At 34.5% G+C, this 19694-nt stretch overlaps 1 protein-coding gene and 1 long non-coding RNA gene across 2 annotated transcripts in view; one reads left to right on the top strand and one right to left on the bottom strand.

Moving 5' to 3' along the window:
• Positions 1-4396, bottom strand: part of LOC127875240 (SPARC-related modular calcium-binding protein 1-like) — a 48957-nt gene extending 44561 nt beyond the window's left edge. The window contains exon 1 of the mRNA XM_052420127.1: positions 4255-4396. Coding sequence (XP_052276087.1) covers positions 4255-4359 — 105 coding nt within the window. The 5' untranslated portion in view covers positions 4360-4396. The remainder of the gene's footprint in view (positions 1-4254) is intronic.
• LOC127875246 (uncharacterized) lies at positions 292-5159 on the top strand. The gene is made up of 2 exons (XR_008047339.1): positions 292-544; positions 4263-5159. It is a non-coding gene; the product is annotated as an uncharacterized LOC127875246 (long non-coding RNA).
• The last annotated feature ends 14535 nt before the right edge of the window (positions 5160-19694 follow it).

The raw sequence follows: 19694 nt of genomic DNA, 5'->3' as shown, positions 1-19694 counted from the left end.
CTAAGTAGACCTTTTATTGCACATAGTGTTCACTTAGATAGCTGTCTTACGGATTTAGTGAGTGTAATGGTAAGTAATGATAGTACAGCATAACATTCGAATATATGTATGTTAGTTAGCGTTTAAGCTATTTTGTGTGTACTGTATGATTTAGACTTGTTTCAATCTATAGAGTTAAATACAATTAGAATGCGTTTTGTTATCTCAATAAACGTGATAGAATGATGTGACAGCCGATATGGAGCAGACAAGTGTATACGAGTGCACATTCCAGTAATACTCTATCGTAACATAAACTAAGATGGTCTTGTATACATGTACTAGTTTTAAACGTTTATATTGAAATGAGTATACCAACGTCCACATTGTGAATATATAATGTATTTATCATATATAAAATATACAAAATATAAATAAACAAAACGCAGCCAAGGAAATTAACTAACGAAAATGTGAACATCGTTCTGGCAAAACTGGGCTTAATGCATGTGTGTCTAATGTCGTCACAGATTGGCATGCGCAGTTTACAAATCAGGATAATCAGGTACGACACTTTCCGATAAAATTGAATATTTTGTTTAGAGGCACTTTCTTTAAAACGAAAATCCACACTGGAAGAAAGTTTCGTCCCTGATTAGCCTTTGCAAACTGCACACGCTAATCTTGACCGACATTTTACACGCACATACATAAAGCCCATTTTCCCACGCGACTAATAATAATAAATGTACAGACTTCCTTAAAGGGGCCTTTTCACGTTTTGGTAAATTGACAAAATTAAACAAAGTTGTTTCAGATTCGTAAATTTTCGTTTCAGCTATGATATTTTTGAGTAAACAGTAATACTGGCCATTTACCATGCTCTAAAATTTTATATGCATTTGTTGACGATTTAAAAACCTGAAAATTATAAGCGTTGCGACGCGAAACGATTGAATAATTTGGTGAGTTCTGTTGTTGTCGTATTATTTCGTGAAACTGCAAGGATTGCTTATATAAAGTATAAACTACCTCCCTCATTGTATGAGCACGGATTACCGTGTGGTCCACGCGGTAAACTTATATTTCAGGACTGCCGCGGTCAGTGGTTCGAGCCCATTTGAGGGTTACTTTTTTTATTATACATATATATATATATTTTTGACTGGAGCTTTTTGACTCCAATGTTTACATTTATCAATATAAAGCATTTAATGACAACCTTTAATGCATGCCAAAATCTGTGAAAAGGCCCCTTTAAATACTCGAAGAGATGAAGCTGCAAAAGAGGTTAAAAGGGTGTCGGTAATATTCTTGAGATACGAGTTGTGCACGGATTACCCGTAACCACTTGTCAACAGGCTGTGGTATTGCGCGTGTCATCGGATAATATCTATCATTAAGATTGTGTTGGTTTATTTAACAATTAATGCGTATCTAGCCACAAAATCGTTCTCCTCGAATAACGCAGTCGTAACCAAACCACAAAACAAACAAGAGATTTCTGTATAAACGGACATAAAATTCAAACAACGAATATATTTTTCGCAATGCTGTGATATTTTCAACTAAAAGGCTCGCGTTTGTCGGGATTTGAAACATAGGGCCGTAAGTGATAAAAGGCGCCGATAAATACAAGTGATACGCTGTTTTATGGGGGTGGTTGCACCGGTTGCACATTGTCAGTTTCATAAAAATGTAATAATATAGCCCATTTATTATAAATAAAAACGAACTAAAATGAAAACAACACAATGGCGATTTTAGTGCGCATTGCTGTAATTTGAGTACCCAAACGTACTTATTCACAGAGAAGTTTGGCAATATTTTTAGGTAGACCATCTTCACAAGGTTTTGATCCCAATTTGAATCCCTGCATCAAATGAGTCTCGTTCTGGGGAAACTGGGCTTAATGCATTTACGAAAAGTGCACAGGCTAATCTTGGACGACACTTTCCGCCTTAACTGGATTTTCGCTAAGAAGAGACCTCCTTTAAACGAAAAATTCCATAAAAGCGGAAAGTGTCGTCTCTGTTTATCCTGACTACAAAGGCTGAGGCTAATCTAGGACGGAACTTAACGCAAATGCATTTATCCCAGCTTTTCAAGAAAGCATCTGAAATTCATTTATATAGCTGATTTTATAGACTGGCTGAAAGTGTGATATATGACCATATTGGCAAGATTATTTGTATGTACATTCTTTTTGCCTATATTGCATTCCAATTTGTATTTGAGTATGGTGATAAATAAAAATGCGCCCCCTCTGCACATATGGCCTGTTATCGCTGTCAGATTTATACGTTCACTTTCGACCGCATAAACAATAAATCATATAAAGAATACAATCTGCACGGTACAGTAGCCTAAGCCGATTGCATTTTTGGATGTTGTCTGGCATTTTAGATGGGAGTTTGACTAGGTTTAATGTCAAAGTGAAATGTCACAACGCATTCAGTAAACCAACTAATGTCATGTTATCATGAATGCAAAATGTGACTAGTGGTTTATTTTCAGGTGCAAAAGCCACTCCTAAAAATGCAATTATAGACAAATAAATAATATGCTTCATATATGCTATTAAACTCAAGTAATGTTTCATGCTTTTATTTATTTGAAAATGATATATAATATATAACGTACTCGAAATCCGATCTTGTTAAGTTCCGTATTTTGTGATTTGTACCACTATATCACAATTGAAATACAATTTAAATAATGCACACATATATTCAATTGATAACTATTAAAAAGATGTAACCCGTATACAGACTATATTATTACATACTTTTTCAGAGACGTAATCTTGACCTGCAAAAACACTGTAAGATTTTTTAGTTAATTAACTGTAACCAAATTCTAAAATAAATTATATTAGCAACGCTATGGGAAAACCAGGACTAGTATCCCCCAGACTTATATGTGAGATACCGACGGGCTAAACAGGGACAAAGTTTTCTGCCTTAACTGGAAATTCGCTAAGAAGAAACTTCTTTAAAACGAAAATTTAAATAAAAGGTTAAGCGGAAAGAGTCGCCCCTGATTGGCCGGTGCGGACTGCACAGACTAAGCCGTGACGACTCTTTACACACATGCATTAAGCCCCGTTTTCCCAGAGCGAGGGTAAACTACATTGAAGCTGACTCATTACAAACTTATTGGAATATAACACTCTCGCGGGTCTTTTAATACGTTAACAAAATCCGCGGTATAGTAATCAACAGTGTAGATAACATAAAATAAATGTCGAAACGGTCATAGATTGGTTATACACTATGTACGGTATAACAGCGTGTTTCGACTAGGAGTTTTGCACATTCGGATTTACAAAAACAAATACAGACATTCCAATTATGTAAGATCAGAATGTAAACACGCACAAAAATAAATGCTTAGACTGGCTAGAGAAAATACAAAGTGTTGGGCTATGAATAAAATTCGATCGTAACATAAGATGTATTGTGAAAACTTTGCTGACGAATTTTATGACACATCTATGGAAAGTGAATGTAAAGATATGTTCGGGAGTAGTCAAAATATATCACTTCTATTGAGATTTAGTGGCGTTACGCCCGGTTAGACGGAAACACGCCACTTATGAATGTTTGGGGACTTCGAGTGTGGCATTTAGCACGTGCTGGATCGCCCTGTCATTCCATGTACGGGTGTTTCTGTAAAACCCTGGTGGCAATAGAGATATAATTACAAAATGACTCAATCAATGCACATGCACGTGTGCACTGTGTAAGCAGTGAGAATACACTTGCTTGACATGTTTGATGTCAACAAATGACAACGAACAGAATTGGTTCACCTTTCAGATTCAGGCGGATTAAATTTCCTTCAGTTGAGTTTGTTGCTATTTGTGAAAGGTGTATTATTGGCAGGTGATTTCATGTGATGTAATTTTATTTCAATTTAAAACGTTTAAAAAAGTTTAGGATTTCATATCTTAAATTGCTCAATATAGTAAACATTATGCGTAGTAAATACACAATGTTTGTCTATTTGTACGCATTTGTAGTAATACGAAGAAAAGAAAACTCATATTATGTCGTCAAACTATTACATTTAACATTATATTTAAGGTATGTCAAATAGAGCTGTTCTTTAAAATCGTGTACCAGTAGAAAAAAATGTAAAAATTACCTTGCACCCATAATGTTTTATACTTGGCTTTTCGTTGTACAAAAACTGTTTCCCACTTGTCCATTTACATGCACATGCTTGTGTACACATGTATGTATAAAGGAATAACAAACGGTATCTTCTTACCTTTCCAGTCGCCTGTATCTCTGACACGGTGAGTGACGCAGTACCGGAAGCGTTGAACACAATCCACTGAGACATGAGCACGAATAACCAAGCCCTTAAGAACATTATCACAGCACGAGAAGCACGTGTAACATGGCCAAAACAGAGCACGTTACCGCGAGCACGGGAGGCGATTGGTTACACTAGTATTGACGTAGACCAAAGTGACGTCATTTTTACGGAGTGGTTATACCCCTAAGAACCGCGAAGTTTTTATTATAATTACATAAAACACAACTATTTTGCTTGTTTTGACATGAACAAAAAATGCTTAAATAAATGTTATGATCCTTCCTGGCTCTGGACAGCTTAAGCTATAATCAATGTAAGTTAGTAAAGTCCTCGCGTTAGTCAGCAGCGTTTGCAAGCAACCGTTGATAAAACATCCATGGACAGTCTTATATCACGCTTCCAAAAGAACACGAGTACACAATTGTTACCGAAGAGCTCAGTATTGCATTTCAGTGAAAGTGATAATCTTTTGTTAGAATTAAGTTTAAATTAGTTTCGCGTTTAATATGACAAAAATAAAAAACAAGAAGAAAAAACAACTAAAAAGCCTGCTTCTTACAGTTTTGTATTGAGTGTTATTCTTGTGCAAGCAATCAATATCTCATCGATGTTGGTTAGATAAAATTATCAAATTATGATCCTTTTTGCTGAAAAACACTCAACTTTCTTCATGAAACGTTCTTACAGTACAGTAATCATCATAAAATTGTTTGTATTAATCCCAAAACTATGCTTGCACTGATTAGGCTAACTCTTAAATCCATAAACATATTTTCAATTGTACATAAATTCAATGCGACGCATGTTTAACATCTTATGTGTAAGAAGACTTTCAAATAAATGCTTAATTACAACGCACGTGTTTTTGATATCATTTTAACCATCGTCAATTTATTCACAGCAGTATTTATCAGCGCTGAGCACACCACATCAATTTCCCACTATTCTTTACTTATCCGTAAGCGTACGAATTGTGTCTACTTAAAATACGAACAGCTATTTTACCGCCAGTCAAATAGTGTGGTAGAGTCAAGTTTGCCAATGAACGACGAATTACCTGTCCACTGCGCATTATAAACAAGAAAAGAGGCGTAGCCAAAGTATAAACAATTGTTAGCTTAAAGCGGCAGGCTTGACGTTTTAAATTGTTAGCGTTTAAAGCACATTGTACTACACGTTATTTAAAGTGTTATCTATTGAATAACTGGTATTTTGACCATGAAAAAATCGGAAAAAGATATATTGGTAGAAATTTCAAAACTTGGAAAACGTGACAAGAATTTTAGTATTAAAATATATTTCAAATAATTTGTCAAAGAGTGTTATCAAAATGCATTGTTTCGAACATAATATAAACATTCCAATATATACATACACATATATATATACATGCATGTTAAACTCAGAAATCATTACAAAGATAAAGCCAAAACAATACAAATACCAAATACTTTAATGAATTCGTGACTGGGACAATACAAATGCACATTTTGCGCATTCGAAATTAAATTAGAAACAACTCTTTTTACGACATATACAACACTTCGCGTAAAAATGGTGAAGTATTATGGATCGTTCTCATGTTCTCATTTTTCAAGTAATGTTTTACTCCTATATTTTATGCTAAACATGTCGCAAAAACCTATAATATCTCAATTCTGTACATATTGACATGTTTGCGTGACATGTATATGCTATCATAAGCCCGCATACATTGCAAATTGACGCGACAAGCGCTTTCTGTTATCAACAGATAAATCCTGAAATTGAAGGACCGGATTTAGAAAATATCGAGTGATGGAATCCACTAAAACCAGTCATAATCCGTATAGCGGCATGTGATGAACAGTATCAATATCGACTATAGTTCTACAATTTATTATAGAAAACAAACAAAGTGGATGACATCTAAAACAATCAATTTGACATTCAGTCTTATATTCAAAATAAGAATGCAGTAGGTGTGCGTCATTTCTCAGACAGATGCATTGTTTTGTTAAATCCAAAGAAACAACAGAACAAACACATATTAAGACTAAAAATGATAAATATTTTTTACACATACAGTTTCTGAAATAACGTATTGTCAATTGTACGTGTGATTGGGTACGTATAATAACGCATATAAACGCATGTGTACGCTTTGAGAGGTTTCGATGTGCAAGTGTGTTGTCTTAATTAAGAAGAACGCTATTTATCATGAATGCTACCAATTTTTTAACCTAAATGACAGTTTAATGTCATGTACGATCGTTGTATATTTGAAATCAAATAAATCAAAGAACTATATGTATTATTGTCCTCATCAGCAGCATGATAACTTCCTCTGTAAAGTAAACAATCACACAATTGCACAGCCACATCATCATTTTAAAATTGAGCTACAATATCGCTAACCCATTTCAGTCCAATTTCTTTAAACCGAATTGCACTGTCAGTTTCATAAGACCAACGCCTTAATCTTGTATTGCCCGTGTGCACTATACCATTTGTATCCAAGGGCTTAATGAAAATGAATAATATTTGATAAACGAGTATATTATTCGGGTTTGTAAATCGATTCAAAGTCTGCATCGGAATTTCGTAAGAATATATGCGATAACGGCGGTGTTTGCAAAACGTATGCTGAAGATATCAAATCTTTGGCTGAGTTTTGTTAACATTTGTCTTGATTATGTTGAAGAATATTCATATGGATGCGAACAAAATGATTTCATCGACAAAAAAAAAAGAAATTGAACAGTAAAAGAAATGTGATCGAAGTGTGAAAACGCTCGACAGATCTATGTAGGGCCATGTTTTTTCACATCAGTAAAAAATATGATATCATTCTTCACAGTTTAGAAAATTTATAACTTCATACTTTTTTCATACATCTGGTTTTTATATCCAACGAAAGTTTCATTATTCTGCTGTATAGAATAGTGTTAAATGAGCTCGTTTACTCCCGTGTTAAATAATGACTTTCGAAAATATGTAAACATGGCGGAGAAACAATATATGAAAGTTGATAAACATAAAGTTATTTAAAAGAATAATTATTCGAGAGTTCGCAGAAGAATTAAAAAATGACATTTTCGATTTAAGTTTTGCTACGATTATGGAAAATATGAAAGTTGATATACACGTTAAAATTAAAGAGTAATTATTCGGTATTTTGTGGAAAAACTCACAAACGACATATTCGACCACAATCATGTGCTTACTCATTCACAAATGAAAGTATATTTAAACTGGCGACAAAATAATTTACGTGTGGTACGTATTATCTGCTACCCCTCTTCCTCCAGTTGCTACTACCCCAGCAGCTACCCGATCGATCTCCTTGCGGCTATCAACATTGTCCATTTGTTATACACAATAAAAACAAACAAACAAATGAGTCGATTTTTTTTAAACTTATAGTTAAGTAAAAAATATTTAAGTTTCGTCCCACTTTTTTGTGTATTTATTGTGTATTACAAAAATGGCAATTTTGAGGGGTTTGGGAGGCGGGTAGACCTGTTTAAGAAGTTACAAAATACACCTGAAGCAATTTGAAAAAAATATTTGTTTATGCAAATGCACGTATATTTGACTTCATGTACACATTTACACTTATCGTAATTAAGTATTTTCACGAATCAAGTACATATATTAAAAAGTTGTGCAAAGGACGTGCACCTTTAAAAGGTAAACATCTGGCGTATTTGTCCTCGGTAACAGAGGTGCATCGCTATCATTTGGGCCACGGTAGATGTTTGAAATATTCTGTCGGGTTCATTATTAGACATGTAAGCAGTACTACATGGCATCTGTCATAGGGCAGATATCGAATACCACTTTGACATATGTATTTATCGGAAACATTCAATAAGGAGATACGTTTTGAAGATATTGGGATATAGTCAGTTTATATGACGTATCAAGCCTCATTTTGTTTAACATAACGTTATATAAATAATATTTTTTCATTGCATTTATTCATTCATTCATTATATTTCATAGTTTTATTTTTAAAAGCCGGTTTTCGCTGAATCGTGGGAGCACGCTCTTTCCCTTCAAATCAATTTAACAAGGTACATGTGTATTTCATGTAATTGATTACGTTAATCTTCTTGCACGCGGACTTGCCAGACGGATTAAAACAATCCTGTTATTTAATGCACATATCGACTGACAGACGGTAATACAATTCTAAATCTTCACACGCCTACTTTCATTGCGAGAAATATTTACGTATCCTCTATTTTAACTTGACGAGCCCATACTCCCCTATAATCCAAACTCGGATTTTTGTAACACCTGTTTCCCCTAATCAGACCGTATTTATGAAATTACGCCATGTAAACGAATTAAGGTTTTAATTTCGGTACTTATAACACATCACACGTATTTGATATTGCCTCCCATTCATTTAACCTGTCGCGCCTGAAACGCTCGTCCTTAAACCCGTGCTATGAAAGGCGGCTTTTATCCGAGCAAAGCATGTATGACAATGACGAAATTAATTGACCTTAGCGAATAATCACCCTTAACAAATTTGCTTCTGTAATATTTTATAGCATAGCACGTCGTGGTTTTTGCGTGGAGAATAACCCTTTAAATGATCAAAGACGTCATGATTGTATCAATTAGTTTCCACTAAAATTAAATTGTTCCCTCTCTATTTTAGCATAAGGCATAATATACATAATGATACACGCTCGACTTATAAAACAAGAGGGCCTGAAAGGCCCAAAGTCGCTCACCTGAGATAAAAAGAAATGACCTGTTCTTTGCAGCCCAAGATATCAATGAAACAAAATCATGTTCTAACCAAGTTTCGTGAAGAATGAACAACAAATGGCCCCCTGGCGGCCATGTTTTTTTTAACAGACCTGAACCATTTTTTAACTCTTCCAAGATATGTGTCTTCTAGACTGTTCACATGTTTTCATTTTATACATATAAAGAAAACTAACCCACCACCTGGTGCCCATGTTTTCCCACTTATCTCGACCATTTTCAAACTCGTCCGAGACATCCACATAGCTAATGTTTTGACAAAATTTCATGATGATTAGGCAAAAAATGTGACTTCTAGAGTGTTCACAAGCGTTTTTACTATATAAATATAAGGAAAAAGACCCCCCCCCCCCCGGCGGCCATGTTTTTTTACCGATCCAAACCATTTTCGAACTCAACTGTCGTATCAAGGTGTAGTATTGCGGTCTCGTTTGCTTACGCAAGTGAACCGGTCACGGGATGGTTACGGGTTATGTTACTTTGTGAGCACTTATGTAATTATGTATGGAGTGTATCCACAAAAATATTCCACCACTAACTGTTAACTATTTAATGTTGTTGTTGGTGTTACTTTTGTAGAAGTACTATTATAACAATTGTGGTTGTTGGTATCACTATACATTATTTTGTAAATTGAACGAATTCACATACGTACTTAACTATTAATTATCCAACACCTACGGGTTCGAAACCCAAATTTTCTTTTGTTTGTAGACATTATATTGTTTAAATAACCATTATGTTACTGACCCTCTACTGGAGAATTTTCACATAACAACCACTTTCCCAATTGATCTACTATGATTTATCGTATATAATACTGTTTGTTTGATATCTGTGTAATTATCTTATAAATATGCTCACATGTTATTACAAAATGTCATTGTTTTGTAACCTGTGAAAACGAATAAAGTTCTGTTGTGTTGTGTTGTGTTCTGTTCTGTTCTGCGGAAATATTTATTCGACAAACGCTTATTTCCGGTCAGGATGACGCCGCTTATTGGTTGTAATTCAATTAACTAAAGGTATTGTCGTTTACTTAAATATAATTTTATAAACATATTATTCAACAGTTGGCTGTTTTACACTAAACAATTGAGAAATATGAAAATGTATCGATTTTATATTTCATTTCATTAATATTGTGTATCATTCATTACCGTTTTATTTTCGATTTTCTGACATCGTTTTAATACATAAAGCCTGAAAATGATTAAATCTTGATAAATGAACTCTGCAAATAAGAAAGGTAAATCTTTACTTTGAAGGTTATTCTGATTCTGATTTCTATCTCCAGAAACTTATAATTGAGATTATTTCTTTGTTTTCATAGAGCAGGGACCTATACAAACAATAGGTCCCTGCATAGAGTATCCATTTGATATGTGTTAACATATCTTAAATATGATTATATAGAGTGAATTATTATGGAATCTTGTTTTGATATGAAGTTCCGATTTAAATTTCATATTTGTTAGTTGTTAAAAACATGCATTTAATTCCTTCTGTAAAATAAAATATATCAAACACTTCAACTAGCTTGTATTACTGACCACTGATATTAACATCTGGCATAGAGCACAGTGAGAGGGTAATTAAGTACATAGGAATCATGATTCTGTCAGTCTGTGGTCATAATCAATTTGTTCAGGGCAACTCATGCTGGTTTTCTAACTGTATCAGACACTACCTGGCTAAGAAAGCTTAGTGGTAAAATGTTACGCACTGCAATGATCAATATATGCAGGGAATTTCTCAAAGATGGCTTATCAGTAATAGTTCCCATTATAGATCAATTTGCTACAAACTGATAACAAATGTGACAAAACAATAAGTACAGATTTACACAAGAAATTACAACTTAGCCAAAAATGTCATTATACTAGAAAAATATGCATTTTGAAGTATTTACCCTTTAAGTGTTTTGAAACCAATGGGTCTAACAAAGTCTAGAGCAGAAGTAAAATTGATTGGGAAACATGACTCAGCAGGTTAAACAAGGGAGATAGATACTGCAAAATTGTGTACATGTTGTCTTTCTTTCAGCTATCTCTAAGTTGATAAGCCTACCATAAGTAATAATGACTAAAACAGTTATGTTAATTATGAAAATTCAGTGTTATGAAAAATTAAATAATACAGTTAATGGTACATAATGATGACATAATAAAACCAAACTTTACTACGCAGGAAACAAATGTTTTGACCAAAGGTCATGAAGATTGGGCAACTGAATTAAATAAATAATTTTAAAGAGTTTATGAATTAATGGTGTTATTTAATTTTAAGAATCCATAGATTATTGCAAATTTTATATGCAAAATAGGAAGGATATTAACTTAAAATTGTCTTCATTGTAAGAATACATTAAAGCAGCACTTTATAACATAACTAGAGTGTTAACAAGGTTTTACTATAGTCATATATGAAAAAATGCCCCGCCCCCTAGCGGCCATGTTTTTCAACCGACCGGCTTCATTTTCAATCTCGTCCAAGATATCATTGGGATGAATGTTCTGACCAAGTTTCATGAAGATCGGACTATAAATGTAGCCTCTAGAGTGTTTACAAGATTTTAATATAGCCATATATAGTCATATAAGGAAAAATGCCCCGCCCCTTGGCAGCCATGATTTTCAAGCAAAGGCTACCATTTTTGAACTCATCCAAGATATCATTGAGACAAATCATCTGAGCAAGTTTCATGAAGATTGGACAATAAATGTGGCCTCTACAGTGTTAACAAGGTTTTACTATAGCCATATAAGGAAAAATGCCCCGCCCCCTGGTGGCCATGTTTTTCAACCCATCGGCATCATTTTCGAGCTCGCCCAAGATATTATTGGGATTAATCTTCTGACAAAATTTCATGAAGATTGGGCAATAAATGTGGTCTCTAGAGTGTTAACACGATTCTCTATAGCCATTTAAGGAAAAATGCCCCGCCCCTTGGCAGCCATGTTTTTCAAGCAAACGTAACCATTTTCGAACACATCCAAGATATCATTAAGACCAATCTTCTGACCAAATTTCATGAAGATTGGACAATAAATGTGCCCTCTAGAGCGTGAACAAGGCAAACGTTGACGTCGCACAACGGACGACGGACGACGGACGACGGACAAAAGGCGATCACAAAAGCTCACCATGGGCACGTTGTGCTCAGGTGAGCTAAAAAAAATGATGTGACACAAAGGGTAACTTTTCCAGTTATGCTTTAATTATCTAAATAATACTTACAACCAGCAAATTCGTTGAATTGATACCTCCTCCCCCCCCCCCCCGCTATATAAATTTTGCGTATGGATGGGTGCAAATCCTTTGCTATACGGTATAATCCTAAGCAAATAAGTGTACGGTAATACTTTATGAATTGCAATTCTCATTATTGATATTCATACACCCATGAACTTGCAATTCTCCTCTTTGATATCTATACACACACGAAATTTCATAATGACATCATGGTTCCTATTCATGGCGTTTCTACTCATTGATATCACTATACCCATGCAGTGTCAAGTTTATATCTTGTGTGGTATCTGAGATATAGCGTGAACAACTACATCATACAAATAACAAAGGGCAATAACTCCTTTTATGACAGTGTATGGTTATGGTTCTTGTGCATGGCATTTCTTCGTCGTGATGTACCTATATATTCACCTGTCAAGTTGTATGTTGATATCTCATATACTAGTAGTTTCTGAGATATAGCCCTGAAAAGTCTGTGACAGACGGATGGTCGGACAACGCCAATTCTATATCCTTTCGCCATTTGCGAGGGTTAAATAAAAACACACGTTCAGAGATTGATAAATTTACATTTTGATCACCTTGTTTTCCATAAGTTTTGTTTACATATGATCGAAATATCACATTAGGAAAAATGTAAGTATTTCAATACCATCAATTATTAAATACCAAAGGGCGTGCATCGGTTGAAAAGGATACCATCATAGAGCATTTCAAGTTTTTTGTGTGTTTTCCTTTTTATTACAAAACACAATCCGCTACTAAATATATATTACAATATTCAGAGAAAGTTTACTTTTCGGAGTGGTCGTAGTTGAGGAGTTTTGATAAGTGATTTGAATCCCTAGTGCAGGATCAACAAATGGTCGTGAAGTTTCACTGTATTTCTCGTTTTAGTTTGATGTTAGCTACTTATTTCAGATATGTTGTATACAAGCAATGTTAAAAAGGCACATTAAAAATATTTCGCTTACAATAATGAAGTTTTTAAACACGTAAAAGAGAGCAGACGATATGATGAAGGGAGCTAACCACAATATTTTATCGCGTTAATTTGCTGTAGAGTAGACGGAATTAATTCTCTTGGCCACATTCAGTTCCGTCTCTTATCCTGCTATATTGAGTGCAAGAAATATCTTTAAAAATATATTCGGCGTATATCCTGACTTTGACAAAAAGGTAGACAATTGTCTTTACTACATTTCTAAATTAAATACAAAGGTATTGTTGTGTTCTTTTTTCAATTAAAGTAACATATCCACTTCATGAAGTGCACGTATATTAAACCACATTATAGTGTCCGTATATACAAATTTTACTTCGTGTGATCACGTCATATGTGTCCTCACATGGCTTGTTATGAATTTAATTCTTCGTCATCGAAACATATTATATTTGATTAAAACGCAGTTTTGTTTCCACACATTCAAATAACACGGTTACATCCGCGTCTTGCGAATATTTGTCTTATGGCATATACGGCCAGCGAAGCTCAAATCCAGCCGGCGCACAAGCACAGTCTGGTCAGGGGCTAAGCTTTTCGCTATAAAAAACGCGCAATGTCTCGTGGTATGGCCAAAGTATTCTCCTCAGTAGGCATATCCTACCAAGACTGTGTGCATGTCAAGGCTGGACTTGGGCTAAGTTGACAGCATTTTGCAAAAGTCCCATATTCGCATGACGGTGGTCTTTAAAAATCTCATTGCGTCAAACTACGATACTTTCCGATTGAAAATTGAATTCACACTGTGCTATTTATATCAAACACGCCAAAACCGGCAAATGTCGGTAACCTATACTGGCCAGTGGGAAAGATTTTCATTTCAGACAGACTGACCGCGTACGTCACACATGTGAGCCTAGTTAATTAATGGTTTCATTTGGATCTAGCCTAATTCATAAGACGTGCAAATAATTTAGAGATACTCTGTATATGGGCCAAATTCTTTGGCTCCAAATATTACCAATATAAAAAGTAGCTTAATATATGAGAGCGTCAACAAGTCAGACTACCCTTCTATCATGAACACTAAACTATTCCGGTAGTATTAGAAAAATGCATATACCGATACTGGCCAGTGGGAAAGATTTTCATTCAGACAGACTGACCGCGTACGTCACACATGTGAGCCTAGTTAATTAATGGTTTCCCTTGGATCTAGCCTAATTCATAAGACGTGCAAATAATTTAGAGATACTCTGTATATGGGCCAAATTCTTTGGCTCCAAATATTACCAATATAAAAAGTAGCTTAATATATGAGAGCGTCAACAAGTCAGACTACCCTTCTATCATGAACACTAAACTATTCCGGTAGTATTAGAAAAATTGCATTAACCGATAGCTTTTCGTGTATGTCTGTCTCTAAAATTCGTGTTATTTGATAAAGTGAAAGCAATACAGTGTTATCAAAAATATTTACCAGATGTGTGTTTGCTAGTTTCTTTGCCGTTGTATGCCTCCTGTCCATATATTCTAGTAGGAACGGAGGTCCACGGTGTATGATTGGAAGTGTTTTTTCTTATATGATGATTTGTTCTACATTGTAATGGGTAAAATAAAATGTGTGTATTAGTTTACTAAAACTTACACACTGCACAATATATACAATTGTGACAAAAACGCTTAGTCTTTACTAAATTATGAAGTTTCTATATTGTTCTTGTAACGTGTACTTTCTTTTCTATGTGTTTCTCGGAAACATATTTCTTTCAATCAAGTTAGTAAATTAAATCTAATTAAGTTGAGCAACCAAAACAATATGTGCGTGTGTGTGCTTTAAGTTTACTACATAGGTCCTTCCGCGCCTGAGGCTGAATAATGTGTGGACTCGGTGTCGGTTTCATAACTTCTACTTCATTAACTCACTAGACTCTTTAAATATAATAAAATAGGAAACTATTGATCATTTTTTAAAGGCATAAAGAGCTAGAGTTGAATATGAAGTTATTGTGTATCTTTAATTAATTTATTAATATTAAGAAGAAACACAAGTTTTACATTCAAATCCAAACGAACATCATAATAATGTTCGTATAATCCAATACTGTAGATGCTTACATGAAAACAAATGGTGCACTTTAATCATGATTTAGTTTGGAATTAAACTAAATGGGATTGTATATGTTTTGGTTCACTAGATTGTAGTGCTTTTTGCAGTTACAAAGGGAGAGTACTCAATTTACTTTCCATCAATATCGGCATGTACACGAATGTAATACATGTAGGAGCAAAGATTTATTTTAACTTTCCATTTCATAACTCATTTATATGAAGTTATACTCTAGGCTAAAACAAAACCTTGAAACATTCAACAACACCATTAAATATCGGGTGTAGTCACTTCGCACTACACGCTGACATGGTTAAGGTTACAATATACTCAATAATCGTAATAATCGTTTCATGTAGGTTGTACTCTCTAAAAAAATATCATAGTTGACACGAAGGCATGTTTTACACTTTAAACTATTGTTCGAATTTTATCTTTCGGAGATAATGGTAGGGCATAAATATGTGTTCACGACTGAATCCCTGATAAACTTGGAGAATAAAGTAAAGCCTTCATTCTATACATAGATGGTGACGTCACTACGTTATTGTCAGTAAAGACCGGTGTGACACAATGGTAAAGCCTTGCACTGAAAAAGGTTACATTCCACTAAGAAACGGCCGAAAAAAAAGTTGCAAAAAAAGTCGATTTTGATTTGTGTCAAGTTCTTTCTTGCATTGTACATGACATATCTTTTTTATTGCATAAATTGATTCCGCTTAGAATGGCTTGTAAGAAAAGGTTTGGTTATGGGGGTCTCTATGTGCAAAATGTTGCATTTATTTTGGCTTAAAGTTGTCGCTTTTACATTAAATTCATTCTATACATAGATGGTGACGTCACTACTGAAAGAGCGTTGACACATATTGTATTGTGACCTTAATATCCAATCTGAACGCTTCGGACAGTGGGCTACGTTATGGCGGAATTGTCCGAGGAGTCCCGATTGCTTAATATCGTGAACAGAAAGTACACGTCATTTCCGGTGTTGAAATTTTATTGTTATTTATTACAAAAATTAAAAGAAAAAACATAATATTTGTTTTTTTAAAACAATTTTAGTCATTTGTTATAACCCACATATTATCTGCACATAAAAAAAGTATTAATTGAAGTTAGCTATAAATTCTTATATTTCGACCACAGCTTTCGACTGGGAGTTGTGGCGTGCTCCTGTAATCCAGCTACTTGGAGGTCGGTGTCTGGGATTGTTTGAGGGCGGGGGTTCTGCTCTCCGGCGTTCTATGTCGATCGGGCGTCCGCACTAAGCTCGGCATCAATATGGGCCTCAAGAGGGAACTCTGGAAGTCCAGGTTGTCTAAGGAGGGACGTACCGGCCCAGGGTGGAAACACAGCAGGCAAAAGTTCCCGTGTCGAGCAGTAGTGGGATAGCGCCCGTGAATAGGCGTCGGTTGGTAGCCCGTCTAATATAGTGAGACCAGATACTTTTTACTTTTTGTTTTGAACAAAGTTATTTATTACCATCTTTCATTACCTTACAGTGAGAAATGACTTGGCATTGAATTAAGGGAGTCCAGACACTTTCACATGTACTAAAATAGAAAAATTGTCCGCCTAATTGAAAAATCTAACTTGCTGTAATACATAACACCAAGCCAAATATGTAGGCAAAAATCATTTGATTAATTTTTTAAATAGGTGCATAATAAATGGTTGGTTGTTGATTTACACTAACTGTTATTAAAACATTATTGTTGCTTTGTTGAACATTTATTGTACTTCAAATGTTCTATTTTTGTGTTGTTTTTTTGGTGATAGTATTATTATGCCATTCTCCAGGGTAATTTTTGGCATAATTTGTGTATCCCGGGAACTTTGTAGTATACTTTAGAGTATCCGGGGTACTTTTCAGTATCACCTGAGCCAACAATGACCATTGCATGAGCATCAATAACCTGATAGCAATCAAACATCATATTTAAGCTCGATTGGTCATTGTCAGCTGGGGTACTACTTACGCTCGATTGGTCATTGTCGGCTCGGGTACTACTTAAATGTACCCCGGCCCAGGGTACTCTTAAGTTTACTTACATGTACCCTGGGTACGGTAAAAATACTTACACCTACCCGGTGGATATTAAACTGTACCCGAGTTGTATTCCCACCAAAATCAGATGTCGTAAAATGCGCCACCAATTACCGGTCAATGATATTGTTTATATTAAACAAACTTTTCTTTTTAAGAAACTGCATCAACATGATTCTTGAGTATGAGTTTCGATTATCTGAGGACATTTAATTAACAGACAATTTACATAAATGTCAATATGATTAATTTAAAAAAATAGCTGACAACGACCGATTCAGCGTCAAAATCCTGGGTACGTTTTAGTATATTTACCATACCTAGGGTACATGTAAGTATACTTAAGAGTACCTGGGGTACATGTAAGTAGAACCCGAGCCGACAATGACAATCGAGCACTACTTACATGTACCCAGGTACTCTTAAGTATACTTAAATGTACCCCCGGTACGGAAAATATGCTAACACGTACCCGGCCAATTTAGACTGTGCTGGAGATTTATTCCCCCTAAAATCCGATTTCTTAAAACTATTACGGAATACGAAACAAAATTCTCATTGAAAAACAAAACTTCCTCAAAATGCTTTTTGAGCAGGAGTATTGATAATATAGAGGCCCTTTTACAGAATATTGACATAAATATATTATTATTATACATTATTAATTTGGAAAAAAAAACGACAACGACCAATTGAGCGTTAGTATTCCCGGGTACATTTCAGTACATTTTCCAATGTTTTTTTCATTCAAAATCGGGTCTGGTAACCAAACACATTCCCAATGGAAAAAAGCATATATTTTTCCCAAATGGGAGCTAAAATTCCCAATGGAAGGTAAATCCCAAAAAAAAAAAATTTGTTGTTTTAATTTTGAAGCATTTTTTAGCAAAACAACAACAATAATTTACCAATTTTAGTTAAAACCCGTGAATTGTCCCAATCCAAATTCCCAAATTTGTGAAAAAAACACTGTTTTCCGTACCTGGGGTACATTTTAGTTTACCTTAGAGTTCCCGGGATACATGTAGTATCAGAGCCGACAATGACTAATCAAGCTATATTTAATGACCTTAAATCTAGAATTGATAAGAATGTTTACGAGATTGGTATGGTTGATATCAAGACCAGCCTTGATTATAAACGTTATTCTTCTTCTTTTCCTTTTGATTCAATTCCTTTCATGAAACTTTTATGTTCAACAAGTATATAAGCTCCTGGTTATCTTATGTTATTAACGTTTGCTGTGCTCTGTGTTTTGTTAACATTCACCTTGTGAACACTCTATCGGCAGCATTTATTGCCTATCTTTATAAAATGTGAAAATATAGCCCAATTAAATCTCTGTTGAATTTTAAATTTGATCAGGTGGGGTCAAAAATTATGGTAATTAGCTTTTATCATCATTAGTGAAGAAAAAGCTTGTAAAAAATGTGTTTACCCCAATAGTCATGAAACTTGTGAAGAACATTTTTTCTCATAATATCTCACCTAACTTTGAAAATGGTTCCAGCTCATTAAAAAAAACAAAACTACCAGGGGCCTGGTAGTTTTTTTTATTTGCCTATAATGAAACCTTGTGAACACATTAGTTGAAATTGAATGTTTTGTCCAATCATGAAATGGGCCCAGAACATTTATTGTATAATTATCCCTTTACCACTTAGATACATATTTTGTCCCATTTGTAGTCTATTACAAAATAACACTTAATTAAAAATCTTAATAAATTCAAGTTTTAAAGGCTTGATTTCCAACCCTTAGTTACTGATTTGCAACAAACAGCATAAAACCTGAACAGACTGCCGATTACTGGCAGGCTGTTCTGCTTTTATGCTGGTTGCAAAAGCCATTTTCCTATTGCTTCTTATGAGGAAAAGGGATAAACATATTGGCTGAATTCGAAAATGTTTCCAGTCCATTAAAAAGATTTGGTACCAGGAATAGGTTAATACATTGATTGGGATTGGGTCATGAAATATGTTATTTAATTCTTAAAATTAAAGTGCAATTTAGAATGACATAAAAATACTGAATAATTTTGACTTAGATTTTGATTGATGAATTTTACATTTTAATGATGTTTGTCAAAAAACAAATTAGTGTTATATTCTTATTTTCTATGTATTTGTCAAGTGATAAGGGAATATATTAATTCCAAAAAAAAAGCTATGTGTGGAAGTGAAAATGAGCATTCAAGCCAGATGTTCTTCAATACAGTGCCTAATTAAACAAGGGCTGTTTGTAAAACATGCATGCCCCCCATATGG

This window comes from Dreissena polymorpha, chromosome 3 (assembly GCF_020536995.1).
Source record: "Dreissena polymorpha isolate Duluth1 chromosome 3, UMN_Dpol_1.0, whole genome shotgun sequence".
Lineage (NCBI taxonomy): Eukaryota > Metazoa > Mollusca > Bivalvia > Myida > Dreissenidae > Dreissena > Dreissena polymorpha.
Note: the sequence above shows the minus strand (reverse complement) of the source record. Positions and strands in the feature narration are given on the sequence as shown.